At 54.1% G+C, this 22,511-nt stretch overlaps 1 protein-coding gene across 5 annotated transcripts in view; it reads left to right on the forward strand.

The window, feature by feature from the left end:
- GOLGA3 (golgin A3) overlaps positions 1–22,511 on the forward strand; it is a 44,983-nt gene that overhangs the window by 16,297 nt on the left and 6,175 nt on the right. For 3 of the 5 annotated variants that reach the window (XM_022597807.2, XM_022597810.2, XM_089894275.1), the window contains 16 exons: positions 480–591; positions 2,440–2,746; positions 4,959–5,161; positions 7,718–7,855; positions 9,374–9,535; positions 9,805–10,173; positions 10,936–11,013; positions 11,763–12,026; positions 13,021–13,115; positions 13,782–13,998; positions 16,452–16,595; positions 17,247–17,444; positions 18,319–18,435; positions 20,321–20,460; positions 21,212–21,344; positions 21,567–21,689. In XM_022597807.2, coding sequence (XP_022453515.1) covers positions 480–591; positions 2,440–2,746; positions 4,959–5,161; positions 7,718–7,855; positions 9,374–9,535; positions 9,805–10,173; positions 10,936–11,013; positions 11,763–12,026; positions 13,021–13,115; positions 13,782–13,998; positions 16,452–16,595; positions 17,247–17,444; positions 18,319–18,435; positions 20,321–20,460; positions 21,212–21,344; positions 21,567–21,689 — 2,800 coding nt within the window. Of the gene's footprint in view, positions 1–479; positions 592–2,439; positions 2,747–4,958; positions 5,162–7,717; positions 7,856–9,373; positions 9,536–9,804; positions 10,174–10,935; positions 11,014–11,762; positions 12,027–13,020; positions 13,116–13,781; positions 13,999–16,451; positions 16,596–17,246; positions 17,445–18,318; positions 18,436–20,320; positions 20,461–21,211; positions 21,345–21,566; positions 21,690–22,511 lie in introns of those variants that run through there. The other 2 variants (XM_089894277.1, XM_089894274.1) reach the window with 2 other exon arrangements.

Below are 22,511 nucleotides of genomic sequence, written 5' to 3' on the forward strand. Positions count from 1 at the left end.
TGTGATGGGGGCTCATGTCTCCATGAGGACGTTCTGGCCATGTGGTGGCTGAAAAGGCCGTGCTGTGGGCGAGAGTGTATCGGTAGCATTCCTAAGAGCTTTGGCTCGCTACCTAAATCTTTTTTTTTTTTTTTTTTTTTTTGTGGTACGCGGGCCTCTCACTGCTGTGGCCTCCCCCGTTGCGGAGCACAGGCTCCGGACGCACAGGCTCAGCGGCCATGGCCCACGGGCCCAGCCGCTCTGTGGCATGTGGGATCTTCCCGGACCGGGGCACGAACCCGTGTCCCCTGCATCGACAGGCAGACTCTCAACCACTGCGCCACCAGGGAAGCCCCTAAATCTTTTTTACTTACTAATTTTTTTTAAATTGGGGGAGAGGAGCAGAGGGGTGTGGAATTTGGAGAGTATGGATGGTGTAAAGGAAAGACAATGATCGGTCATCTTCCCACCGCCTGATCCTTTGTGCCTTTATCCTCCAGCGTGTCCATGGAAAGCTCTGTTGCTGAAACTCATGATGAAATGTTGCAGGTTCTTAAAGAAAAAATGAGACTCGAAGGACAGCTGGAAGCTTTATCATTAGAGGCTAGTCAGGTAATGGAGATTTGATGGATGTATCAATGTGCCATGTCTTTGAGAAGAATGTGCAGCTCCTGTTCGTGCATACAGTTTTACATGTGTCTTTAGGAATAAGCTTTAGCAGCAGTGCAGCAGCCTCGTCTTCTGTAGCTGTACGTTTTTGTGCTTGATTTGTCAGCCACAGAAAGAGGTGTGCTGGTTTTCCGCTCCGTGTGGTTTCTCCTTGTATCTCCATCAGGATCTGCCTGGGGGGCTTCCTAGCTCTGCTGTCAGAGACCTAACAGTCCATGACAATTAAATCTTTGGGGTGGATTTCACCTTTTTCTGGCCTGGTGAAATTGTCATCTTTGCCCGTTAGTACTACTTTACTTTTTCTGATACGAATTTTGCTTTGTCTGGTTAGCATATGCCTAAAGAATCATTTTCCATCCCTTAATTTTCAGCTTTCCGATCAACAATTAGAGTAACTCAGTTCAGCTGCCTTTGGTCCTCTGCGCTTGGCACGGAGACGGGGGAGAGCACACAGCACTGGGGGGTGTGAGGTCGAGGCAGGGGGCTCTCCCTTCCCCTCAGGAGCCTGCGCTGTGCGGGCGGGGGAGCCGTGCACACGAGAGTGCTTACTCTGCTGAATGTGCTTCTCACGTCTGATGACTCTTTGGTTCACACGGTCCTGGGACACAGACTCTGTACATAAAACTCTAAACTGAAGAGGTGATTACCAAGGTGTCGGGGTTAATTTTAGTTGCACACGATTTTCACTTTGTCCTCCTGTAGAACGTGACCTCAGCAAGTACGTGTCCACCTCCCCTGAGTTTGACGCCCTGAACAATCGAAGCACCTTAGCTGGCTTTTACTTTACCTCCTTATCCTCCTGGGATTTGATTTGCTCTTCAGCTGTGTCCAAGCCAGATCTTTGTGGATTGTTACGGGTGCAAAACTTTTCGGTATTTCTGTGAATATGCTGATTATACTTATTACAAAATCTTACTGCGTTTGCTCAGTTAACTCACTTTTTTTGGGTATTCTTCCGTTTGTTGAATTTATTGTTTGTCTTCATGACATTGGTCTTCTGCTATTGCGTGTTGACGTGCAGCTGTCTGCTCTTCTTTGCATTTTGAAATTGCTATACACACCCTGATAGGCTGACTTCAGGGTGGGTGGGAGGTGCTGATGGGTGGGTAGGGGTCGTGCCCTTTGCTCAGTGTCTGTTCTCAGCTGCCCCTGGGGCCTAGGGCTTCTCGAGGCCCCACCTCTCCTCTCCCTGCTGGGTGCCGCGGACAGTGGTCCCCGCGGCCCTGCCACGTAGCACAGACTGTGCCTCAGGCTGCTCCGTGCCCGGCAGCCCTGGCCGCAGCCCCTCCGAGCCTCTCCTATGTAATGGCACCCTTTCCCCACAGACGTGTTCTGTGGATTTTGTTTTCCCCAGATCTGAATCTGGCTGCTCTTCATCTTTTAGAGATCCCTCAGCACTCCGGGTATTCTTACACTGTGTGTTTGTGCATGCTTGTGCGCTTTTTTGTTTTTTGGACAAATATGTTTTCCAGCGTCCTTGTGGGTGAGTGGGTGCTTGCAGAGCTTTTCCCACGTGCTGTCCTGCCCAGGTGCCACCGTGTGGAAAACAGGCAGACTCTGTATTCACCCCTCCTACCTCTTGCGCCTGTTTGGAGAAACCCCTTCTTTTTGGATAACTGTAATGCTAGAGGTGACTGAATGTTTTGGAAAACATGGTGCTTTCCTGTAAAGTTCACCTGTTGGACATGTTTCTCTGTCTCTTTGGCTGTGTTTTGGCAGCCCTCTTAATACGCAGGGTGGAAGCGACTTATTTTCCTGAATGTCAGCGTGGCTGTGTGTGGGTCTTTCCAGGCACTTAAAGAAAAGGCCGAGCTGCAAGCGCAGCTGGCCGCCCTGCACACGAAGCTGCGGGCACAGCTGGAGCACAGCCACAGCAGCCAGCAGAGGCAGGACTCGCTCAGTTCGGAGGTGGACACCTTAAAGCAGTCTTGCTGGGACCTCGAGCAGGCAATGAGCGCTCTGCAGAACATGCTGGAAGCCAAGAATGCTAGCCTGGCCTCCTCCAACAGTGACCTGCGGTTGGCAGAGGGGCAGTACCAGAGACTCATGGCCAAAGTGGAGGAGATGCAGAGGAGCATCCTCAGCAAGGACAACACAGGTGAGCATCCCGCGTCTGCATGTCTGTCCCTTAGTCACGCGCAGGCTCCCAGGGGCTGTGCCCCTGGTAGGGGTTGTCTCGTCTGCTCTGAGGACTGACCTTTGTCACATCAGTGTGCTGGGGGTTATCCTCCCTTCTGATTTATACATGAAGTGTCCACTTGCCTAAAGTAGTGTTGTTTTTGGTTCAGCTTGAGGAATTCTGCACGTTTTTGCATGCGCATCAGGGGGGCGGCTTAGGTCTTAGAAATGGACTGTGGACCCCTGACTGTCAGAAGTAATCGTTTCCACTCTTCTGCCTTCTCAGTCCATTGGTGTTTGGGGGCTAGATCTGCCTGCTTATTCCAGAATTGCAGGCGCCATTTAAAATATTTAAAAGCATCACTTGAGTAGTAGATCTTTATTTTCCCTTCCATAATTTCAGGTTTTGGGTCTAGCTGGATCCCCGTGGGAACCCCCTCTGGAACGATAGACAGATGGAACAGTGGAGTCAGGGAACATTGCTGGTGGGCCAGGCACGGCGGACCTGTGTGTCTTTCCCTCGTGCTTTCTGCTCATCCTGGGGGCGCGTACTCCATTCCCAGAGCCCACGCTCCACACACGGTCGGCGCCAAGAAGTGTGGTCTGTGGGCTCACGACATCTCACTGTGCTGACAGGAGGAGGGGGAGAGGGGGTGGGAGAATGGCGCTCAGAGCCCAGGCCGTGTCAGCCCAGACCCTGGTCTTCCAGTGCAGGCTGCAGAGATGACGTTCTTGTCCCCAAGGTCTGGGCGTCTGAGCGATGTGAGCGGGGTGCGGCGGGGCTTCTGTGAAGGACCACGGTGTCTGCCGACGTGGAGTCTTGGCCGTAAGACTTGTGAGACGAGGTTTCAGATCTGATGAAATAAAGGAAAAGTGACAAACCGCTGTGGCAAAAACTTTATCCGGATCCTGGGGGGGGAAAGCACCAGCTGAGAAATAAAACAGCCAACTGACTTTAGTCTCTGAGCATTTTATGGTACCCAATCCCTTAAGAAAATTATAAAATCCAAGAAGTTCAGTATTGCTCTGGGTTGCAAGGCGTGGCCAGACCAGAGCTCGGCAGGCAGCAGACTGACCCGCACCCAGCGCAGTGCCAGCCTCCCCACGCCTTGCTGTCGGTGTGTCTGCTGTCTGGGGGATATGGGGATGCGGGGGAGATGCTCCTGTTGCCATCCTAAAGCCCCACTGCTCTGAACTCTGAGGCACATCTATCCCCAAGGATTTCACATCAGGGGTCATGGATCCTATCGTGTTTTTTTGTTCTAAATTTTTGGAAACTATCGTTAGAATCATAAGTGTTTTCTTAAATACTTGGTGTAATTTATTTTTTAAATAATTGACTGGTTTTGTTTGTACTATGATTTGGGTTTCTGCTGTGATTTCCTGTCTGCTCCCCTTCCTGCCCTGCCCTCAACAGTGTTGACGATATCAGCAGACCAGCAGGGTTTAGTGTGTATACCATTCCTGAGCTTGTTGATGACTCACAGACGTCATCATGCCGAAGTCTTGAGTCAGAAAGCTCCCATGGCAACGTTGTGGACACACAGTCGATCTCATTGTTTGTAGATTTGCTAATTGTGAATTCTCCGATTCACTAAATGTATTTGTACCCCCACCAGCACTCACAGCTCTTTCTGGTCATTTGCAGATAGGTGCAGAGCAGAGAAGGGTTGCGGTCACCTGATGTGCAAAAAGGCTCAGCCTTCTCGGTTCAGCTCTTGTACCACAAGTGTCCTTTAATGGTCGATTTAGTGCCACGTTTTTTGCATTTTTGTGCTTTTTGGGGTGGTTTTGCTCTTTACGATTAACCCCAAACACTGTGTGGTGTTCCTAAGTGCAGGAAGGCCATGATGTGCTTTGTGGAGAAAGCATGGGTGATAGACAAGCTTTGCACAGGCACGAGGTACAGCGCTGTCGACTGTCAGTTCAGCGTTAATGAATCAAAAGAAAGTGAAGCAAGGTGTCTTTCAGCAGAAGCACACGTAAAACAAGGCTGTGTGTTGATCAGTTGATGAGCAGTGACCAGACCCTAACCGGGATGCCCGGGACCTGTGGCTCGGCGCTTGAGGTTGCATATAAGGCGTCGTGCCGAGGAGGAGGGGACCCAGCATGCGCCGCTGTCTGCGGAGCCGGCTTGACGGGACCTTTGGCGCGGCCGGGCTCCCCTGAGCGTCTCTGCCTGCTTGTTTCAGTGCATGACCTGCGGCAGCAGATGACAGCCTTGCAGAGCCAACTGCAGCAGGTGCAGCTGGAGCGCACTACGCTGACCAGCAAGCTGAAGGCGTCCCAGGCCGAGATTGCGTCCCTGCAGAGTGTCCGGCAGTGGTACCAGCAGCAGCTTGCTCTGGCCCAGGAGGCCCGGGTCCGGCTGCAGGGCGAGATGGCCCACATCCAGGTACAGCCCCTGCCGTGGCCAGCGGCTCATGCTGCACATCTGGTGTGGAACACTTGCTTTTTCCCTAAATTGAAGCGACTTTTCTGAGTTTAGACTTCACCCATAGGTTGTTTGAAAATCTGCTGAGCACCCATCTAGCCCACACCCCACCACATGGGCAGGGAGGCCCTGCGGGGAGGGGTCACCGCCTTCTGTGACCTTCTGACACAGGGAGTTTCACAGCTTCTGCTTGAGCATTTTAAATACTAAAATCCCCCTCTCTGGGACGTCCTGTGTTCCTCGCTCTGAGTCGTACATCCCGTCCCCTCTCTGGGGTCGCCTTTTGTCGTTGGAACCCAGCTGTCAAATCCACACCTGCGGGGGTCTCGGGCCGCTTGCTCCCCGGCTCTCGTGCGCCGTCACCGCCTCCTGTGGTGCGTTTCTTACGTGCACAGAGTACGGCACACGCCACCTCCTGGCAGAGCTCTCCAGCTGCCTGGTCACCAGATCCTCCCAGAGAACACTCATTTCCCATATCCTCGCTTTCTTCCTGTGTTGTTAGGGTACCAGAGTGTCAGCCTCTAATTCTGCGTGAGTGGGAACAGGTGTGAGTCCAGGTCTGCAGGGTGACCGGGGCGGAGGCGTGCTCTTGGGAGCAGTAGGCAAGATGCTGAAATGCACTTTGCTCCAAATCTCAGTGTTTGGACTAATTGGACCGATTGTGAGGGTGCTGATGGTGCCTTGGTCAGCCTGTCTTCTTTTTGAATTTTGCTGTGGGTTTTATTTTATCTCCCCACTTTTTTTTTTATCCAAGTAAACTATTGTACCTTTTCTGTTACAATATTCAAAACATTGAAACTTTACTTCTCAAGTAGAGGATGTAAAGTACTAACTCCACCAAATGCTCCTTTTTAAAAAAATCTAAAGTCTACAAATATACAAAATAGAATTTTAGGGCTTCCCTGGTGGCGCAGTGGTTGAGAGTCCACCTGCCGATGCAGGGGACACGGGTTCGTGCCCCGGTCCGGGAAGATCCCACATGCCGCGGAGCGGCTAGGCCCATAAGCCATGGCCGCTGAGCCAGCACGTCCGGAGCCTGTGCTCCGCAACGAGAGAGGCCACGACAGTGAGAGGCCCGCATAACGCAAAAAAAAAAAAAAAAAAAAAAAAATTTTTAAAAAATTTGTTGTATCTATTTTTAAAATAAATTTATTTATTTTTGGCTACGTTGGGTCTTCGTTGCTGCATGCAGGCTTTCTCTAGTTGCGGTGATCTGGGGCTACTGTTTGTTGCGGTGCATGGGCTTCTCATTGCGGTGGCTTCTCTTGTTGCGGAGCACGAGCTCTAGGCACGCAGGCTTCAGTAGTTGTGGCTCACGGGCTCCCGAGCGCAGGCTCAGTAGTTGTGGTGCACGGACTTAGTTGCCCCACGGCGTGTGGGATCTTCCCGGACCAGGGCTCGAACCCGTGTCCCCTGCATTGGCAGGCGGATTCTTAAGCACTGCGCCACCAGGGAAGTCCTTATGTTGTGTATTTTTTAAGCTAGAGGACCTGGCTTAAATACGTCCTTAGCATAAATAAGCGTTTGTTCTACTTACCATGTGCTTGGAAATAATTGCAAGTCAATGCAATTTTGAAGCTGTCGTGCATTTATTTGAGGCATGAAATATTTAAAGAATCCAGATTTATATCCTGAGCTAAGTCAGAAATGGCATTTGGAAGACAGAAGTGGAGAAAGAGTCCAAGGGAATGGCAGTTTGAGAGCCATAACTGCTTTTTTCAAATTCCTTTGACACCCAGGTCAGCGTTCCTTAATTACCGCGTGTGGTACATTTTCACCCTCTTTCTCCAGTAACGTGGAAGCGTCCCAGGAACGTTCAGGTTGGAGAAGAACGCAGGGTAGTCTTTATTCTTTTGTTGCCTTGAGATGAAGTCCCGGCGAATGACGCCTTTCCTTGCTCTGGGCAGCTTCCATCTTAGACCCTGAAGCTCACAGCTTCTGGTCGCATTGGGCACCTGTAGGTCTAGGAGCGTTCGCGTCGGCTCTGGAAGGGACGTGCTCGCAGGTCTGCATGGCCTGGGTCAGACCGGGGCGGATGCCAGTGCCACTTCCTGGGAGTGGCCAGGGTCAGCCTGGTGCGTGACCAGGACAGTCGGGGACTGAGAGGGCAGGGCCTAAGGTGTGTCTGGCCGTGGGTCAGTTTATCTGATGGGCAGATTCCTGGCTGTCCCTGCCGCCCAGGTGAGGCCCCTCACCTCCGGACTCAGGGATGCCCCTTCAGTGGGAACTGTCACGTAGGTCTTACAACAAACCGCACCGTCATGGGGGTGATGAGCGCTGACTTCTGGGCTGCTGGCTGGCTCCTCTTAAGTACACAGAACACAGATGGCCTGAGTGTCATGGTGGCTGCCAGGAGGGTGGGCAGGGAGGCCCTGCGGGGGCGGTGGTCCTGGGGAGCGGCCCTCCCAGGGGCCAGCGCTGTACAGAGACCCTCACCCTGGTGGCCTCAGGGACTGGCTGGGCTGTGCTTGTGCTTGGAATCTAGCAACCTTCGACTTGTGGTGTTTTTCTTTGAAGATTGGACAGATGAGCCAGGCGGGCCTCCTGGAGCACCTGAAGCTTGAGAATGTGTCCCTGTCCCACCAGCTGACGGAGACCCAGCAGAGGTCGATCAAGGAGAAGGAGCGCATTGCCGCCCAGCTCCAGGGCATCGAGGTGGGGCCGTGCTTCTGGGGCTGCAGGGTGTCAGTGTTGTCTTGGGGTTTGGGGGTTTGGGGTTTTTTTTTTTTTTTTGACATTGATCAAGGTTAGGGAAATATATCAATACATACACCTATATGTAAACATGAGTACTACATACGTGCGTACGTATGCATATCTTTTAAAATACTCCTTTGAACCACGTGCAGTGATTTAAGGTTTCGGGATTCTGTTCCTCGTGTTCCCTGTATGCTTATCCCCTCCCTCATCTCTGCACTCTCAGAGGTAACCTGGGCCTTCCTCTGAACTGCCTAGTTCCGGCCTCAGCCTGCGTTACCATTTCACGCTCCAACAGCCACGTGGACTGGTTAGGACCGTGTCCAGCCGCCTCTGTGGATTATCCCAGGGTAGGGAGATGCAGTGGCTTTGACCTGTGCTCTTTGTCAGCTGTGAGACCCTGGACTTAATATCTTAACTCTCTGGGCTTTGTTCCCTTTTCATTAAATATGGATAATAATACCTACTTAATAGGCTTGTTGGGAAAAGTAAAGAAGAAAAGGGGTGCACGGCATCCTGGCATTGTGTACCGAGAACCTCACGGTCACACAGAAGGTTGGTGTCCTGTGACTGTGGTCTCCCATATCCCCGCTTATCTGCACGTGCTCCTTTGTCCTCACGGATGACGTGGATGATGAAAGACAGTCGTGTTTTGTCAAACACATGCTTCAAGGGCTCAGTGTCAAAGAACTAAAAAAATTCTAAGTTATAAGCTAATGTTTTTTCCCTAAGAAAACTCCTAGATGTTGCGTCTTATCTACATAGTCAGGACGTAAGGAATGCCATATTTGCCCCACGGCCCCTGGTCTCTAGTCTTAGCAAGTGGCATCCGGAAGTAATCTTGTGGGACTTCCCTGGTGGTCCAGTGGTAAAGAATCAGCCTTCCAGTGCAGAGGACCCGGGTTCTATCCCTGGTGACGGAACTAAGATCCCACATGCCGTGGGGCAACTAAGCCTGTGCACCACAGCTACTGAGCTCGCACGCCTCAACTAGAGAGCCTGCGTGTCGCAACGAAAGATCCTGCATGCCACGACTAAGACCCGATGCAGCCAAAAATAAATAAATAATCTTTAAAAAAAAAAAAAAAAAAAGGAAGTAATCTTGTGAAAGAGAATGTGCCGTGTATCACACCCCGAACAGCCTGTCTTCACGCAGGTGGCGGCGGTGGCGGCTGTGGCAGTTTCATTCACCACTTTATCCCAGTTCTTAAAACTGGGTTGTCTGCTTGCTTCTCTCTTCAGCCAGGCCCGAGGGTCAGCAGGGGAGCCATGGGTGGAGGAATCGGCTGGTGGCCTGTCTTGGCAGTGGGAGGGCACCAGCTTTCTGCCCCCGTCCCCTTGGTCCCTCTCTCTATGGGTCATGGACAGGATGGTGACGGGGACGATGGCTTCTCTCCAGGGTGGTGGGCTTGCCCGCCGAGGCTATAGCTACAGGTTATCCTGCTTTTTAAAAAATGCTCTGTCTTCTGGGCCCAGGCTGACATGTTGGACCAGGAAGCTGCCTTTGTGCAGATTCAGGAGGCGAAGACGATGGTGGAGGAGGACCTGCAGAGGAGGCTGGAGGAGTTCGAAGATGAGAAGCAGCAGCTGCAGACGACGGTGGCCTCGGCGGCGGCCCTGGAGCAGCAGCTGGAGCAGGCAAGCCCCTCGGGCGCTCTTGTTGCTGCCCTGGGGCCGTGGCCAGCCTCACGGGGCTCGTTGGCGCTGGTCTGTCCGTCACGTCGTCAGACCCGGCGGGGGTTCACTTCAGCTTGTAGTCTTCTGTGCCGCAGCTTTACGCAGAAGGCTGCCTCCAGAGCATCATCCAGACTGTTTAAAACCCAAGCACGGAAGAAGTACAAACTCTTGGGACACGCAGTGTTTTCGTTCAAGCGCGGTTACATTGACTATGGTTCCTTCTTTCCTAGGTGAAGCTGACTTTGCATCAGCGAGACCAGCAGCTTGAGGCTTTGCAGCAGGAGCACCTGGACCTGTTGAAGCAGTTCACCTCGACGCAGGAGACTTTGCAGAGCAGGGAGCAGGCCCTCGGGGACCTGCAGCTACACTACGACGAGCTGCAGGCCAGGCTGGATGAGCTGCAGGGGGAGGCCGCTGCAAGGGACGACGCCATCCGTTTCCTGCAGAACGAGAAGATCGTCTTGGAGGTGGCTGTGCAGGCAGCCCAGAGCGGCAGGGAGGAGTTTGATAGAGAGGCAAAATGCCTGGAAGAGGGTGCCCAGGACACGTCAGAGACTTTAGAGCAGTTGACACAGGAATTAGCCATCAAGTCCAGCCAGGTAATGCAGTTTGCTGTCACTTTGTTACGAGTGGAAATCACATATACAAGAAGTAACGCTGATTGTTTGGTCCTTTGTTTTGTTCTTTATTTGAAACATGGAAGAACGCTTCCAGGGGAGGGCCCAGGGCTCAGCTGGGGAAGGGGCCCACAGCAGCTGATGGGGTACTTCCGGTCCTAGGTTAGTGGCTGGGTGTGTAGATACCTGGCTGGGAACTGGGAACTGAGTTGTTTGGAGCTTTGAAAGTAATCTGCCAAGAAACACCAGCTTCAGTGCACCTGTGAGGAGGAGCTCAGACCTGGGAGAAGCAGCGTGGGGCTTTGGTTCTTTCCTTCCTGACTGCCTGACCCAGTGCAACGCCCTGGACGTGTCGGCAGGACGGTGGGTGAGGGTGGGAGACGGCCGAGGGTCCGGGTGTGTGCGCACGTGACCTAGCGCACCACACCCGGGAGCTGCCATGCTATGATGTGGGTGAACAGTAAACAAATACAGACGGAACGAGAAAGCTGCAGGGTGTGGAGCAAGTAGAGTTAGTGTCGGGAGTGGTTTTGTCTTCGAATCCAGCTCCATGAGCGTCGAGGACAAGAGGAAGTCGGCACGTTTTCCCTCCAGGAAGTAGGTGCGATTTCTCTGCAGGTGCTGACCCGTCTGTAACCTTCTAGGACAGGAGGCACGGAGGCACGTCTGTGCACACGTGTCCCCCCCAGGCACAGGGCCCTCCCGGAGCCATCCGTGTAATGTCTGCACACATGTCCCTCACAGGTGGAGCACCTGCAGCAAGAAGCTGCCTCCCTGAAAAAGCAGGCACAGAAGACAAAGGAGCAGTTTCTTCAACAGAAGGTGAGAACGTGGGGTTAGTTTGCTTTCTGTGAAACAAATGCATGAAGAAAATCCTGTACGTTTAATCTCTTCACTGGAAGAAAACAATTCAAGAAGAAGGTAACAACTAGACTCCAGCTTTTGTAAGGCACTTCACTGATTCTGAGATACACTCCTCACAGCTCCCGTTTCTATGCTTCTGAAGTTAGGTGCATTTTCAGGGTGGGGTTGGCATCCAGATCATGCGGACATGCCCTGCTGGCACATCAGAGTGAGTGCGTGCTGCTTCCACAGCGGCCGGGGCTCCTGCGTAACGTTGCTTTGAAAAATGTCGCACCACGATCCAGCACTGAAATAAGGCACTTCACATTAGTGAAGCCAGTTCTGCTGTCTGAGGAATGAGTGCAGAGCACCACCAAGGGTCTGAGGAAGGGGCAACCGAGGGCGTTGTAAGCGGTGGTGGGTTTTATCACTTGAGATGCGAGCGGAGTGCCTGTCAGAAGCCAGGCAGGGCAAGTGGAGTGGGAAGGAGTGGCCGCATTCCCCCGAGGAAGTGAAGCAGTCAGGCCCCCAGCGGCTGGCATGGCTCCCCTGTCCATTACCCAGTCCTGTTTAGGTGTGTGTCTCAGTGAGTGGTATCACGGATTTGGTGAAATATATATCTTCAGCCCCAGAAAGTTATATAGATAAGTGGTGAGCATTTTTGTTTAAACGGCTTGACCCCTTGGAAGACCCGCCCCGCGGGCTGCAGCTTCCGGCCTGTTGGGCAGGTGATGGTGGAGGCCTACCGCCGGGACGCCACCTCCAAAGACCAGCTCATCGGCGAGCTGAAGGCCGCAAAGAGGAGGCTGGACTCGGAGGTGAAGGAGCAGCGGCAGGAGGCCGTCAGACTTCAGGGGGAGAAGAGGGCCGCGGAGGTGCAGCGCTTGCACCTGCAGAGGGAGGCGTCACAGGCCCGTCAGCAGGTGGTGGATCTTGAAGGGCATCTCCAGTCCACGCAGAGGGAGCGCGACGAGATGGAGACGCACTTACAGGTCTGGGGACGCCTTTGACTTGTGAAGGTTCAGCCGAACGGACCTGGGGCTGTACGGTGGGTGGGGCGGGGCCTGTGGAGCTCAGATCCAGACAGAGGAGAGCTGTGGGGGGGGGGGGGGTTCCTGAGATGGCCCGAGCGGGCGTTTGAGTGGGCGCTGGAGAGAGGCAGCGGGGGCACGGGGACGTGGGCCGGGCCGCCTGCAGCAGCTGCTGTGGGCTCCGGGCCTTAAGGGCGGTGGGGCTGGATTTGCTGTGCACGCACCAGGGCCCCCATGGCCGGTGGAGTCTGTGAGAGACAGTGGTGGCTGTGCCGCTGAGGGTGTCTGGCATGGGGCCGGGGAGAGGGAGACCTCAGGCCGGATGCCTGCAGCTGAGGAGTGTTTCTGAGGCAGGCGGTAGACCTGGGGAGAGCGATGGCAGGGTGTCAGACTGAGGGCTGCATCTTAACGTGTGACGTGTCAGAAGCCCCACGGAGGGCCGGGCAGGGTCCAGGGAGGCAGGTAGGCTGGAGGCCGCAGCTGAGAGCCGTGAGAGTGCAGGCAGGACAAGAGGGCCCGGAGGCTGTGGGGAGCCAGGGGCTGGTGGGACCCCTGCAGCTGTGGGACGCAGGGCTCGCGGCTGCCAGGGCCGAGCTGGTCCTGGGGGGACGGTGCTCATTGCACAGGGGGAGACGGGGCAGCGGGCAAGTCCAGGAGGGGGCGTGAGGCTACCCCGAGGTGCTGGGAGAAGCTGGGGAGGGGACCGGGTGGGAGCCGTCGCCTGAGGCGTTCTCGTTGGCAGCTCTTCCCGCCTGTCCCACCAGCAGCCTTGACATGGGCGGTGCAGGACCCTCGGCCTCCGTGCAATGGCCGCTTATCGCGGGGTCCTTCGCCAGGGTCTTCCTCAAAGCCCGTGCCCTGCAAGGCGGCCTTGAGAGGAAACCAGTCCCACATTTGGGCTTCAGGTGGAAGGCTTGGCACTCCTCATTTTGTCTTGTCCTCCCTTTATTTGAAGTCTTTGCAGTTCGATAAAGAGCAGGTGGCTGCTCTCACGGAGGCCAACGAGGTGCTCAAGAAACAAATAGAAGAGCTGCAGCAAGAAGCCACAAGGTACGCGGGTGCGGGGCGTGTGCTAGCGGGACGCCGGGCGGTGGCTGTGAGCCGTGCGGGCCCCCCCAGCACTGTCTGTCCAGCCCTTGCCGGTCTACAACAGGTGGCCTAGGAAGTCAGAGTCCAAGTTTAAAGCTGGAAAAGTGATTCCGTCGTGATCTGACGGTTACACGTGGATGTGCTAACACATCCTTTCACAAACACTCCCCATTTGTTTTTGTTTTCATTTGACTTTTCGTGTCAAGCGCCTGTGGCAGCGCCCTTCGCACCCCCAGTGCACTGCCCAGGGTGGACACCTGTGCCCGTCCTTACCCGGCCCGCGCCAGGCCTTTCACCCCCATTGCGTGTCCCGCACCGCTCTGCTCTGTCAGCCGCTGATGTACTGTGAGCCTGAGTGTTGGGTTCCTTGCTGCTGGTCGGGAAGAGCGCTGGAAGCTTCCATTTGGTAGGAGAGGAGTCTTCTGTGTCTCCGCAAGGCGGTTTAAGCAGCTCCGGGAGGGGAGCAGGACAGACGAGAGCACGGTGCTGGGCTCTGTAGGGGATACCCACCGACCGCATCCTGGGGAGCTGGGTTCTGGGCAGCGTGGCGCTGGAGAGGGCGGAGCTGGGATGTGGCAAGTGGGTGGGAGTGAGCTGAGGCTTCCCTCTGTGTCTGCCGCGCCCCAGGGCCATCACTGAACAGAAGTGGAAGATGAAGCAGCTGGGCTCAGACCTGAGCAGCGCACGGAAGGAGATGAAGACCAAGCACAAGGCCTACGAGAACGCCGTGGGCATCCTCAGCCGCCGCCTGCAGGAGGCCCTCGCGGCCAAGGAGGCGGCCGAGGCCGAGCTGAGCCAGCTGAGAGCCCGGGTGGCCGGTGGCGGCAGCGACCACACCCTGCACGTGGGTAACCCGCTTACTCCACCGGTTGCGGAGAATCGGTGCAGGGGGCTGCGGGGGCATGATGTGTACAGGCACCTCCGAAACCCTCTTAGGAGGGTCTAGAAAGGAGGTGTGTGGGCAGCGTTTTTTCAGAATACCTCGCGGTAGCAATGTGACCGGGGGCTCTGATGCTGCGTTTGACCCCTGTGAACGCGTGCGGGGCGCTCGCCCTGCTGGCCCCGGCCCTCCTCATGTCTGGGGAGGAGGTTCTGTGAGCGCCATGCGTGGGGTGTGAGAGGGCTTGGGGTGAGGGTCGAGGGGTCCAGGACAGCCTTTTGGACAGGTGGCGTCTGAAATGGTCTTGCATGACGGCGGGCATCTCAGCAGAGCGCTGCTCCTGTGTGCTGGGTCTGGGGGGCACGGGGCCAAGTAGGGGTCTGGCTGGAGGGGCTGGGAGCCGGGGTCGGGGGGTTTGGAGTGGAGCTTCCGTGTGACAGAGAGCGAGCTGAGACCTGGCCACCATCCTGTCGGGAGGACCCAAGGCCAGGAGAGGCTGTGACGGTAGCTGAGGTGATGGGAGCCAAGTGCAGAAGGCGGTGGGAGGCGTCTCGGAGGCCAGCACCAAGGGGGGGCGGGTTGCTGATGGCTCTGCGACAGACGGCCCTTGAGGTGGACAGCATGTGCGACGTAGTGGAGGGAAGTGCCTGTGAAACACTCGGGTCCAGGAGGAAGAGGGACCTGCACACGGTGAGGGCTGAGAGCCGCGGGAACTGCTCTTCCCCCCATGGCGTCCTGAGGCGAGAGAGAGCCTTTTGCTTTGGGTTATTGTTTAGGGTGGGGGACCGGCAGCAGGGTGGGCACGCTTGTGTGTGTGTGTGTGTGTGTGGAGGGGGTGTATGCACGTGGTGGAGGCTCTCAGGTCTCCTCTGGGCATCACACTGTCACTCTGTCAGTCACGAGTGTCCTGGTCCCCAGATCCGTGCAATCTGGATCTGACCACCTCCTTTTACTTTGGCTAGTGGGTATAAAATTCTGTGTTTTGTTTATCACCCACCGATTTGAGTCATTTCCCTTATGCTTAGTAATCGTATTTTTTTCTCATCTTTGTTCCTCTCTCCTCTCAGTTTAAGAATTCGTAAGTTGGAGGACACTGTAGCATAGCGTGGTCTCTTGTAAAATACATAAATTCAGTATTCCCTGTCACATGCTTACTTTTTACATTGGGAGGGGGAGAACTTACTCAGTTGCAATTTCCTTTTTACTTTAAAATCTCTCTTTGCTTAATTCTTTGACTTACATGGTACCAGCAGTGGGTGTCACTGCCATGCAGTCTGTCACCCCCTTGCTGCACAGCCGGTGGCAGCTGGGCAGAAGCACAGCCTGGGAGCCAAAATCCTGGTTCAGCCTGTGCTTCGGCCCTGGCGAGGTGGGGTCTCAGGCAGCTCACTCACCTTGCTGATCCTCAGTAAAACGGAGGCTGAGGAGAACCAACAAGGACCTACTGTGCAGCACAGGGAACTCTGCTCAATATTCTGTAACAGCCTAAATGGGAAAAGAATTTGAAAAAGGATAGATACAGGTATATGTAACTGAATCACTTTGCTGTACACCTGAAACTAACACAACATTGTTGATCAACTCTACTCCAGTATAAACTAAAAAGCAAAAAAAAAAAAAAAAATGAGGCCGATGGGGCTTCCTTGGTGGCGCAGTGGTTGAGAATCCACCTGCCAGTGCAGGGGACACGGGTTCGAGCCCTGGTCCGGGAAGATCCCACATGCCGCAGAGCAACTAACCCCGTGTGCCACAACTACTGAGCCTGCGCTCTAGAGCCTGTGAGCCACAACTGCTGAGCTCACGTGCCACAACTACTGAAGCCCGCGTGCCTAGAGCCCGTGCTCCTCAACAAGGAAAGCCAACACAATGAGAAGCCCGCTCGCTGCAACTAGAGAAAGCCCATGCACAGCAACGAAGACCCAACTCGGCCAAAAATAAATAAATAAATAAAATAAATAAATTTATTAAAAAAAAAATGAGGCCGAAATGAGGTAAACGGTAGAGACTCCCTCATTAGGACGGCTCTGTGGAGAGACACCTGTGAGGTGCTTAGATCAGCGCCTGCCCCACAGCAGCAGCAGGAAGAGTGTGTGTGCGTGTGCATTTGTGTGTGTGTGTGAGCACGTGTGTGTGCACGCGTGTGGCATTGGTTACATCGTGCCTGGTGCAGCTTAGTTGCCACAGACGGTAATTGGTAGCTCTTATCTTTCTGTGTTTTCAAAGCATTAAGTGAAAAAGTGAGTTTGTGAGTCATTACTGTGTGGCTGCCCGGTAGCTGACTGCGTCCTGTAAGGGAGAAGGAAGGCTGCAGAGAGCCGATCACCTGTTGCGGGTGGTTGCAGCCTTGCGCGGTCGGTGCCGAGCCGGGCTACGTGCTGGGACCCGTGACCAAACCCACCTTCCGTCCCGGCCCTCAGGAGCGGGTCCAGGCCCTGGAGGCGGAGCTGCAGGCTGTGGGCCACAGCAAGAGGATGCTGGAGGGGGAGCTGCAGGAGGTCATCGCGCTGACCAGCCAGCAGCTGGAGGAGCAGCGGGAGAGGGTGCTGGAGCTGGAGGACGAGGTAGGCGGGCGCCGCACGGCCCCACGTGCAGGGCGGTACCGCTGGCCGGGGCGCTCGGCCTCCGCCCTGCGTTTCCGGGGCCGTCGGCCGCTTGCCCGGGTCTCTGAGCAGCCGCCCTGCCGGAGCCGCGCTTGCACGCGCTGCAGCGGGGCCCGCTGCGCCCGCTACCTCTCCGGTGTGGCAGACGAGACACCCGACTCAAAGGGGCTCGACCCTTTAGAGGAACTCCACGTAACTCTCAGTCCCAGACGGTCATGGCTTCGGGTGTTGCCACACGAGCAGCATGGTGGTGTCACCTAGGTCTCTGCACAGGGTCCCAAGGTGGCTGTCGGGAGCTGCGGGGCTGCGTGCACAGTTGACAGTTGTCTCTCACTCTCAGTCCGGGCCCGCCTGGGCTCCGACCCTGGGTGTGCTTCTCCGCAAGCCCACGGTCCCCGGGGGGAGGGCTGGGCTGTCGGCTGTGGGTCCACGAGAGAAGGGGTGTGGCCGCGGCAACCTTCCCAGCTGTGAGGCGAGGGCCCTCGTGTCCGGGGCAGTGCTCGCCTGTGCATTCTTGCGGGTGGTGTTAGCTGTTCAGTTCCTGGTGTGCGAGCGCGCCACGAGCCAGAATGGGCAACTCCCTGATGTCACGGTGACTTTGGTTTGTTTCAGCTGCAAGAGTCCAGAGGCTTCAGGAGGAAGATAAAGTGCCTTGAGGAGTCGAATAAGAAGTTGGCTCTGGACTTAGAGCATGAGAGAGGGAAGCTTATGGGCCTTGGACAGTCCAGCGCGGCCCTGAGGGAGCACAACGGCATCTTAGAGACAGCTTTAGCCAAGAGGGAAGCAGACCTGGTCCAGCTGAACCTGCAGGTATGGAAATTCCTTTGCAGCAGGAGACTTGCTGCAGGCGGGACAGCCCTCCGAGGGCTTCGGCTGTGTGGTCTGCACTTGGTCATCACAGCCACCTGCAGGGTAAAGGCCAGAGAATCTGCTGGAGTCGCAGCCCCTCTGCCAGCCCTGAGGCGGGGGTGGATCCGGGGAGCCTGTGTCTCCCCGCAGCTGAGCTGTGGAGGGACTAGGCTCAGCCCATGAGGTTCCTTGTGGGTGGGTGACTCCCAGAGGGTAGAGGGGACCTTTCCCAGCTCAAGGCAGTCATGCTGTGCGTAAGGGACTCTGACCCGAGGGCCTCCTGTGATTCAGCACTGGGGTTCAAATCCCAGCGGGGCTCTCCCTGCAGACCCCGTTGTTAGCTCCTCCGCTCTGCAGCCCCTCTGGGCGTTTCAGGGAAGTCTTCAAATGGTGTTCAACAGCCCATCCCAGCCTATGCCTTGAATTCACCAGATTTTAGAGCGCCTCCTTAGTTCCCACCACTCCTGCCCCTGGCAGCCTTGCTGCGGAGGCGATTGCGTTGATAACCCTGGGTTTATATGCGTCTTTCGGGTTCCTAACGAGATGCTTGAATATGATCATATGATTGATGATACTCCCGTGATCTGAGATTTCGGTTTTGCACACGGCGTTCTCCAGAGAGGGGATTCTCACTCCTTTCCTGGCTTGTACCCTTGTTGGCAACACGTCATGATGTCTTGAGCCCCCGTGACGCTAGACTCCCCGGGCGCCACCACCCCCTCCATCTCCATCTCCAGTGGCACTGATCAGGGTGGCCCCTGCTTGTTCCCAGGGCTCTTCAGGCTTTGGAAGTTTGAAGTCCTTCTTTCCTTACCACTCTTGGAATGTGCTGTAGGTGCAGGCAGTTTTGCAGCGCAAAGAGGAGGAGGACCGCCAGATGAAGCAGCTCGTCCAGGCCTTGCAGGCCGCGCTACAGAAGGAAAGGGTGACGGTGCACAGCCTCAAGGAGCAGGTGTGTGTCTTCCAACTGGCTCCAGATCGCAGCCTCATAGAGCCTCTGGAATGTAATTTTTAAATGTCTGAAAACTGAGTATTAGTACCCTTGACAAGAGTTCCCTTCCAGGAACTTAGCGTGTGAATACCTTTACTGACGTGTCCAAGGACAGGGTATCATCATGGGGTTGGCGACAGCGAGGCTGGAGAGGGCCCCCTCCCTGTGCTCATCAGTGAAAGAGTGTGTGCCGTTGTGTGGCTCTAAGATATGTGCACAGAGCTCCGTAGCTACGTATTTTGCTGGGGAAAGATGCCCTGCACGTAGTGTGGAGTTAAAAAGCAAACTGCAGAGTAGTATACGTTTATTTGTGTTAAAAATGCAACCAAGATAGGTGGTTCTGGAGACCCATGGCCATGTTCTGCATTTGGAGCAGTCTTCCTGGCTCAGGTGTTCACCAGTGCATCAGGTGGCTCATCCCGCAGAGGGCCCTGCCCTGGCCACCCTGCGAGCTAGAGTGGGCCTCAGGCCGTGCACTTTAAAATTTTTACTGTCATGATGCCTCGTCTGTGGTTTCTGTAAAGCTCTTTCCCTGTTAGACTGTCAGCTTCCTGGGACGAGGTCTGCGGCTTGTTTACCCTCATGTCCCCAGTGCCTGCACAGAGTAGATGCTCAGAACATGTTTGTCATTGGCGCATTGATGCGTGTGTAGGTGCATGTGACCTGGGCTTTGCCACATTCTTTAAAAATTTCTCCACGAAAGTACACTAGAGATAGAAGGAGATACTTCTTTATTTCCTGGGTGAGACAGTAAGACATTCTTTTAAAGTAGGACTAGTTTTAAGATACGTTAAGAATATTTTAACGTGAACAATTATTGGCTTGTTCTTGACCCACGTTTGCCTCGCCTGCAGCTGACATTTTATCCTTGCGTGGAGTTGCTGCACGTCTTGTGGTTCCAAACTGAGTCAGCAACACTCCCTACTTTTCTATCCCCACCTTCCTATCTTTTGCTCTGTACTCAGGTATCACTTAATAGTTTTATTCTGACCTTAAAGACGTAACTAGGAGATTTTTAACTAAAGGTGCTGGAGGGATAATGTATATTTCACTTTGATTTCTTTTTTTAAGGGCAGTAATTGTAAATGATGCTTATTTATTCCTCTAAGTGCGTTTGGTCTGATTGTCTTGATTGTAAAAATAGTACATGTAGTAAAAATTTTTAGTGTGCACGGAGATTAAAGTACAGATCATCTTGAATCTCTACCTAGTGACAACCACGGCTAATGTCTTCTATTGGAGTTTTTTTTCCATTCATGTATGAGTTCTTTCTATATTCATCTATAATATACTATAAATATTTTTACTAAACTTCTTTGAAATGAAGTGCTTGCTAGTGCAATCAGGCAAGAAAACTAAACTGTTGGAAAGGAAAATGGAAAATTTCGTTACATTCTGATAATTTGCTTGTTTTCTCAGAAACCTTGAGATAAACTGTTGTTAACTATGCAGAAAGCTAGTTGCGTCCTAATGGATGACGAGCAATAGCTTTCTTACAGTTATTAGATGGTATGTGATAGAGAGGCGGGTTCCTCCCAGATACGTGAATTGTGAATGCATGTAACGAGAAACATGCAGATATACTTGAGGAAGACTGTAACCACTGCTCAGACCAAGAAAGTTGGGCACATTTGCTGGCTCAGCAGGTGCTGCTACCACGTTGCGTGTTTGAGGGCCAAGCGTGTGTTCAGTACTTTCATCCTTGACGGGGACCTTGGGAGGCTTTGGGAGGAAGGCCTGCAAGAGCAGCTAGGATGCAAGGGGTTGGGCGGCGGCCTCCACGAACCCGGGCACGTCCTGTGAGGCTGCGCCTCCGTCCTCAGTGACGCCGTGTTCTTCTTCCCAGGTTGCTGCCGCCCAGGGGGAAGCGGGGCACAACCGCCGCCATTTTAAGGCCGCCACCTTAGAGCTGAGCGAGGTGAAGAAGGAGCTGCAGGCCAAGGAGCGGGAGGTGCAGAGGCTGCAGGCGGAGGCAGATGGGCTCCAGTGAGTGCGAGAGGGCGGGGCCGGGCGCCACCACCCCCTCCATCTCCAGTTAGTGTCTTCAGCGCACCAGGGCCCCGGTGTCCTGGCAGATCGCTGAGTACTCTGCAGGCAGATCCGAGAAGGAGAGAGAGATCCGATTGCTGTCTCAGGATGCCGCAGCTTCCGTCTGAAGCTTTGGCCTTGACGCCGTGTGCTCCCACTCGGTGCCCTGCTGGTTCTTCTCTGAGAAGAGAGAGCCCTCTTCTCAGAGAAGACCCAGCGCAGACAAAAATAAATTTTAAAAAATAAACAATGAATAAATTTATTAAAAAAATGCACACAGTTAGCTCTCCCACTCAGAGGCTGACGCCTCCGCCCCTTCCCTGAGGGTCCCCGCCGTCACACGTGGTCTTCGAGGTGCCTCCCCAGCTCCCCTCGGGCTTCCCTTCGTTGTGGTGCGCGGCTCCCATTGGGGTGGCCTTGGCTCGCACCCGTGCAGGCACATGTGTTGGGCACTGCACGTGCATCGGTCCCTCCCATCATAATCCGTGAACTGGCTCACAAAGCGTCCCTCCCCGGGGGTTGTGAGGATTCGTTGAGCTAGTGCATTGCAGAGCTCCTAGAACAGTCCCTGCCCAGGGTGAGCAGTATGGGAGTTTTTGTCATGATGCGTGTCCACCCAGGACATGTAACGTTCAACTGACAACATTTTTGAGTGGGAAGGTAATTGGAAGAACGCTGTAATTTCACTCTTCCTTGTTTTTTATGCTAGGATTCAGGAGGGGAAACATTCCCAGGAAATAGCACAGTTCCAGGCAGAGCTGGCAGAGGCCCGGACCCAGCTCCAGCTCCTACAGAAGCAGCTGGATGAGCAGCTGAGCAAAGAGCCCATAGGAAACCAAGAGGTGACCCGCCGGGGCGGCTTTACATCTCCAGTTAACAGGACTTACAGAGCTAGACTCTGCTGGTTGACACATTCACTTCATTCTCTGCCTTCTTGGAAAGGGATATTTATTTTTTCTAAGTATGATATTAAATGATACGCAGAGATATAGTTAGAGCAATGTTATAATGCAAGAAAGCCATTTTAAAATTCTTTTGGTTGTGTGACTTTTTCCCTTCTCTAGATGGAAAATCTCAAATGGGAGGTGGATCAGAAAGAGAGAGAAATCCAGTCCTTGAAGCAGCAGCTGGACGTGACTGAGCGGCAGAGTAAACAGGAGTTGGATGGGATACAGCAGTCAATGCAGGTACGGGGCGTGTACGGGGCGTGTACGGGGCGTGTACGCGCCCTGGCAGCACTGCAGCAGCTCCTCCCTGGACTGTGCCAGGCAGCGTGCTTGGTGCGCAGCAGCAGTTCTCAATGGCTTGAATGCTCCCAGCAAACCGTTCTGCAGACATTATCCCATTTCAGAGAGAAGCCCAGGTCAGGCAGCTGAGGGACGCTGAGCAGAGACCAGAGCCCCAGGGCCCCACCCTGGGCCGAGCTGTGCGGTGTGTCCCAGAAACGGGATCTCATTAAGTCCAAAAAATGAGACAGTTCCATTCGCCAATCTGTGATAAGCTTCTCTACGAAGAAATCTAGGCACAGTCTTGACTGCGCGAGGAAAGGGTCGGGAACGTGACTCTGACTGGGATTCCTGCTTGTAGGTGGACAGCTTGAGATAACCAGAACTGACTTGTATTCTGTCTTAGGAACAGTTAGGCTTATTCTAGTAGCTGATCTTGGAGTTAAACAAGGGTTGGGTTCATTGTCAGATGTGGACGTGGGAATGTTACCGGCCCCTCGGCAGAGGCTCTGAAGTGTGGATGGGAACGTTGAGGAAAGGACTGTAACCAGATTCTCCACAGTGTAGACCCTTGGAGAGGAGTGGTGGGGGGAGGGGAGCGACTCATGAAGGCTGAGAGTTCCAGCCCCTTGGAATTGTGACGTACAAACTAAGATTTGTGCAGTGTGTTTAAGACCTTTCAGTTGTTTTTTTTAAACTAATGTGAGTTATACATTTACCACTTTTTTTAAAAAAATTATTTAGTTTTTTTATTTTTGGCTGCGTTGGGTCTTTGTTGCTGTG

Source organism: Delphinapterus leucas, chromosome 14, assembly GCF_059928025.1.
Source record: "Delphinapterus leucas isolate spDelLeu-1000000601 "Yukka" chromosome 14, BTC_Dleu_Yukka2, whole genome shotgun sequence".
NCBI lineage: Eukaryota > Metazoa > Chordata > Mammalia > Artiodactyla > Monodontidae > Delphinapterus > Delphinapterus leucas.